This window comes from Euphorbia lathyris, chromosome 1 (assembly GCF_963576675.1).
Source record: "Euphorbia lathyris chromosome 1, ddEupLath1.1, whole genome shotgun sequence".
Taxonomy (NCBI): domain Eukaryota; kingdom Viridiplantae; phylum Streptophyta; class Magnoliopsida; order Malpighiales; family Euphorbiaceae; genus Euphorbia; species Euphorbia lathyris.
Genome location: NC_088910.1, coordinates 135,823,466 through 135,828,928, shown reverse-complemented (window position 1 = coordinate 135,828,928; position 5,463 = coordinate 135,823,466). Strand labels below are relative to the sequence as shown.

General features: G+C 34.7%; 1 protein-coding gene across 1 annotated transcript; it reads left to right on the top strand.

Moving 5' to 3' along the window:
- The first annotated feature begins 263 nt into the window (after nucleotides 1-263).
- On the top strand, nucleotides 264-3,006 carry LOC136211074 (abscisic acid receptor PYL8-like). Its single transcript, XM_066002595.1, has 3 exons — nucleotides 264-588; nucleotides 801-1,016; nucleotides 2,401-3,006. The coding sequence occupies exons 1-3, from the start codon at nucleotides 442-444 to the stop codon at nucleotides 2,617-2,619; spliced, it is 582 nt and encodes a 193-aa protein (XP_065858667.1). The 5' UTR covers nucleotides 264-441; the 3' UTR covers nucleotides 2,620-3,006.
- Nucleotides 3,007-5,463: the final 2,457 nt, after the last annotated feature.

Here is a 5,463-nt window from a genome sequence, read left to right as displayed (position 1 = left end):
TTCGATTTCCCACTCCGTTAAAATTTAGCCTTCATTGGTAGGTTACCTAAACTTTATTCCTACCAAAAAAAATTAAAATTACACTATATTAAGTGGAAATTAAATTTGTTATTAAAAATGTTTTATTTATTTATTTCCCTTAAAAACCTTTTCGAGCACTGAGGAGCAGAAACAAGATTTGAAAATAGATAAATAAATTAAAATAAAAAAGAAATTGCAAGTTGCCATTTAATACAATTTTTAAAATGAAGAAAACGATGAGATGGGAAGCTCTGGACCTTTCGCTATTAATTGGAGGAGCAGCTGCCAATGGTGGCGGTGCATTTTGGATCCTTCTGTTGAAACATCCTCCGTTATCCTCTCCTCCGATTCACCCGTCGTCTCCTCAGTCCTCCGCCGTCGCCGGCGGTCTTCTGTTCTTCTTTTCCTGAAGTTACCTGGATGGTCACTTCCGATTATTTGACCGTCAACGGCAATGCGTTTTGCAAGATGGAAGATGACTACATCAGAAGACACCATAAGCATGAAGTTAAAGAGCATCAGTGTAGCTCTTCTCTCGTGAAACACATCAAAGCTCCTGTTCATCTTGTGAGCCTACTTTACTTTTCGATTTGAGTTAATTTTTTTTATTCTAGTTTTGCGTTGATCGATGATTTCTTTCTAGGAATCGGATTTTGCTAGATCCGAGAGAGTTTCAGCAGTAATTTGACTGTTGTAGTTTGTTTTGATTCACATTTAGGGTTTTGTGATGTTTGTTACTGATGATTTTGTGAAATGTTTGTGGAATTTGAACAATTCAGGTGTGGTCTCTTGTGAGGAGATTCGATCAACCTCAAATGTATAAGCCGTTTATTAGTAGGTGCATTGTGCAGGGAGACCTTCAGATTGGAAGTGTTAGAGAAGTCAATGTTAAGTCGGGACTTCCAGCTACGACTAGCACTGAACGGTTGGAGCTGCTAGATGATGACGAACATATATTTAGGATCACAATTGTTGGTGGAGATCATAGACTCAAGGTATAACAGTTTTGATTTTTTTCTTTCTTTCTTTTGGTATGTGTGTTTGCATATTGTGGTGGTTAAGAGTTTAATTAGCATTATTGAATTATGTTAAACCTTCATGTTTGAGGTATAAACCTGAGCATTGTTCAGGACATACAATTCTTGATGAGTTTTGCAGGATTGGACCTGTTGCTAGTTTATTTTTGCTTGACCATGGGAATTTGTGATATTGCTTTTTTTAGCTGGAATGTAATTCATGTCATAGAATCTTTCTAAATTGTAATGCAGTTCTCCCCTAAATTGTAGTGTAGTGCCCTAAATTGTAGTCTCCTATTTACTCGGCAGTCTTTTTCTAATTTTGGTGTGACAATGTCAGTTTTTTTTTGTCAGCAAGTTGGAGAGAGAAGCTTTTGTTGAGAGATTGACATTATTTGTGGAAATGTTGATGTATGGAGCACCATTGTGTGTCCTCTCTTACTAAACAGATAAAAGTTGGTGAAATGAGTGCTTTGTTTGATTTTTTTTTTCTGCTTAATGATCATGTTGCTGTTTGAAATGTGATTCTGCATCTTGAGAGCTCCCTATTGCAGGGTAAATCGCACCGACGACCACTTAAGTTTGGTAAATGTCCAAATAAGGTCACAAAAGTTCATTTTGTGTCAACAAAATCACTCATATTTGAATTTTGAACCAATAAAGTCACTTTGAACATTTTCAGCCAAAATTCTCGCTAGAAATACTGACTAGGACGCTTAGTCAATTTTTAGGCCAATAAAGATCGATTTTGCCTGTGAATTTGGGGTGGGTTAGTTTATTTACTTGGTTAGTTAGATTAACTGAAGTTAAATGAAAGTCAGATAGGTAAGAGAAAATGGGTGGACACGTGGCAGTAAATTAATACATGTGGCGCTTACATGGCTTGGTTGAATTGAATGAGCGTCCTAAGTGGCATTTCGTGCAAGAATTTGGTCTGAAAATGTTCAAAAAACTTTATTGATGCAAAATGCAAAGTTGAGTTATTTTATTGATACAAAATAAACTTTTGTGATCTCATTGAGATATTGTTCAAGCTAAGTGACCGTTGGTGCGATTTACTCCCTTATTATAGCATGATCATGATTGTGGATTCATATATGATGTTGCCTATTCAGAATCATTCTTGTTTTTTATATGTTCGTTTTTTCTTGTTGGGTTGGATGCACATTCAGGTGTTATTCTCAGTAGACTATGTATCTCCTAGATTTTGTGTTATCTACTAGGAAATTAGAGAACATATGAATCACTGTCTCAAATTTTTGCATTTCCTGCTTCTTCCATAATTATTCATACAATAGGTGTCATAAAATACTTCCATCAATCAAGACTTCTATTCATTTTCTTAATTTCCTCAAATTTGCAGAACTACTCGTCCATTGTTACTGTTCATCCAGAGGTCATCGATGGGAGACCAGGGACAATGGTCATTGAATCATTTGTGGTTGACGTGCCAGATGGGAATACCAAGGATGAAACATGTTACTTTATTGAAGCGCTGATCAAATGCAACCTAAAGTCGCTAGCTAACGTGTGTGAGCGTTTGGCTGTGCAGGACCTGACTGAGCCGATCGAACCAATATAAATTACGGGCAGATTTCTAGAGCAGAGGTTCTGTTTATGCCTGTGGAAAAATGTAAGCGTTTTTGTGTCGTTAGGCTGATTTGTGAGTCTGGCGTGCTAGAAGCAAAGTCTACTTTTTTCTTTTACATACTTCATGCTCATTCCTTTTCCACTATTTGTCTATAGTAGCTGACAATCAAGTTCATCTATGGCAACACACATTCTGAGTGAAACAATCAATTAGATTTTCTTTCATTTTGGATTCTTTGTGCTTTAATAATGAGGTTTCTATTAACCTCTGATTGTAAATATGTACGCACGGGAACAGGATAACTGGTTCGATTATTTGGTTTGCATTTTCGGTTATGATATTTTGCTTCTTGGCTTGGCCTATGGACATTTTTAGGAATGTAATTGCATACCACTTTCTGTTTGTGTTAGATTAGGCCATGAGAACATCTTGGCATGTAATTTTATTCCGTACGAAGGCAGTTAAATGTATGCATTTGATGATTGTTTATTAATGGGTAAATAATTTATTAGTCTTTTACTTTTTACTTAACACACTGTTTAGTCCTCCTATTTTGAAAAACACATTATAAGGTCTCTAGCTTTTGCTAATATTAACCATTTGGTCATTTTGTCTAGTTTTACTGTGGTTGTCCTAAAAGTTAAGACATGTTCGGTTAAAAATCTAAAAAAATAGATAAAAGGACCACAAAGTTAATATTGGCAAAAGATAGAGACCTTAAAATGTGTTTTTCAAAATAGGGGGACTAAACATTGTGTTAGCTAAAAACTAGGGGACTAATAACTTATTTATCTTTTATTAATTGATGCTATTTACTTTGTGGATGCTGTTTAGTGTTCCCATTGGTCTTTTTATCTAGAGTACCCAACTAGGGAATGGACAGCATACACTGTAGAGCTCTCGGAAGAATTGTAATTCATTTGTGGGTGCCTAAGTTGGTTTATATTTAACTTAGAGTACAGTTGGTTTATATTTATGTTTCGAATTTTCGTACATTTTTAGTACATATTTATGTTTTTGAATTTTTGGACTTTGTGTGGTTTGTGAAAGTTTTTAAACATTTTTAGAGGGCTGAAATGTTGGCCACTAAGTAAAGCGGGCTAAGTGACAAAAAAAAAAAAAAAAAAAAAAAAACAAAAAAACAAATTCAGGGGTTGGGAAGGTAAGGTATTAAGCCTTAATTAATTAAACAATTTGGCTATCACCTTGCTAACCAGTTAAAGGACGTTGACTTTATATAAAAAGATTTCCTCAGCTAAGACTATATTTAGTGGGTCTTAATTTGTTGTTACTTACCCGGGTGGAGTAACAATGAATTTAAGTTTATTATATAATTTAGTAAGAAACTTTTACGTACTCCCTAAAATCCAAATTATTTGTGTTTGAAAGCCACGCGTTATAGGCGTCAGATCTGATGCAGGACTTACACACGCCATATTTAGCACATCAGTCTTGATCACATGCATCTTAATAAGCATGTAGAATTTGCTCATTTACCGTTAGATCTAGACTTATTTGAATCTTAAGGTGGAGATTCAAAGCATTCTGAGGCTTATATTTAATAAACCTATATCTAACGGTGAATGAGCAAATTCACTTGCTCATTAAGGTGCATGTGAAAATTTCTGTTGGCACATATGGTGTCTTCCGTGGTTCTAAAGTTAGTATGTCGATTTATTCTTTCAATCTTGGCAAGTTATAATTTCGGCACCTATTCTTAATTTATAAAATTTTTTAATCCCATAAAATTTTAAAAAATTACTTCTAGTGAGATGTTACTAAACTTTGTTACTACCATACTAAACATCTATAAGGTTGTTAATGATCATCGTGGGTGCTCTAATTAAACAAATTGCAATGGTCGGGTAAGTCCTTCATCTAATGTTTTAATATATTTTATGTCATTTCATATAATTATTAGCACTTATTTCTAAACTTTTTTATTTTGTTTTGGAAAATAGTTATTACGATCAACACGTCTGCACTCTTTCAGCGAGCGTAAACTCAAAAAGTTACAGAATATTACTCATTCTGTTTCATAATAGATGTCTTTTAAGGTTAAAACATAAGAATTAAGAAATGTAATTAATTTTAACTAAAAGACTTTGTATTAATTGTTTCCATTAATTAATTTTTATCTATTCTCAAAATAAAAAGGCAATTTAAATAAAGGTATATTTGGTAAAAATTAATTAATGTGCATGGATTGAATCAAAATGTTATGTATTATGAAATAAAAAAAAAATTCTCTAGAAAGACATCTATTGTGGAACGGACGGAGGGAGTACAAAGAAATGAAGAGCTATTCATTTATTGCATAAAACCAAATAATATAAAGGCTTTGTATTGACCCTGATCAAATCCTCTTTGACCGGAGCCTTGGTACACTCCTTTCTAATCTACAAATGGCCCTGTGCTCTTATTTCTAGAGTTAATAAGGCTGTTCGTAATTTTCTCTGGACTGGGGACAGAGATAAAAGGAAACTTATTACTGTCCCATGGAGTACTTGTGTCCAGCATATTGACTCTGGCGGCCTGGGAATAAAGGACTTTAAGCTGTTCAATCTCTCTTTGCTTGCAAAACTTAGTTGGGATTTACTTCAGGGCCAAGGTTTCATCATATCTTTACTCCGCCGTCGCTTCTTTGAGGTTTCTGGTTTAGCTAAAAGATGCATCTCAAACTCATCAGTTTGGCCCTCTGTGAAACTAAGTTTTGAAAAGATCAGAAATGAAGCTATTTGGTGGTTTGGGGAGGCCTCGGGGCTGAATTTCTGGACAGACAGATGGCTTGAGCCATCAGTGGCGGATCAGCTAAATATTCCTAAGAAGCGGCAG

Coding starts and splice junctions, on each gene's coding strand:
- LOC136211074 (XM_066002595.1), top strand. CDS start 442: ATGGTCACTTCCGATTATTTGACCGTCAACGGCAATGCGTTTTGCAAG. Junction 589..800: donor TCAAAGCTCCTGTTCATCTT/GTGAGCCTACTT, acceptor TGAACAATTCAG/GTGTGGTCTCTTGTGAGGAG. Junction 1,017..2,400: donor GTGGAGATCATAGACTCAAG/GTATAACAGTTT, acceptor TCAAATTTGCAG/AACTACTCGTCCATTGTTAC.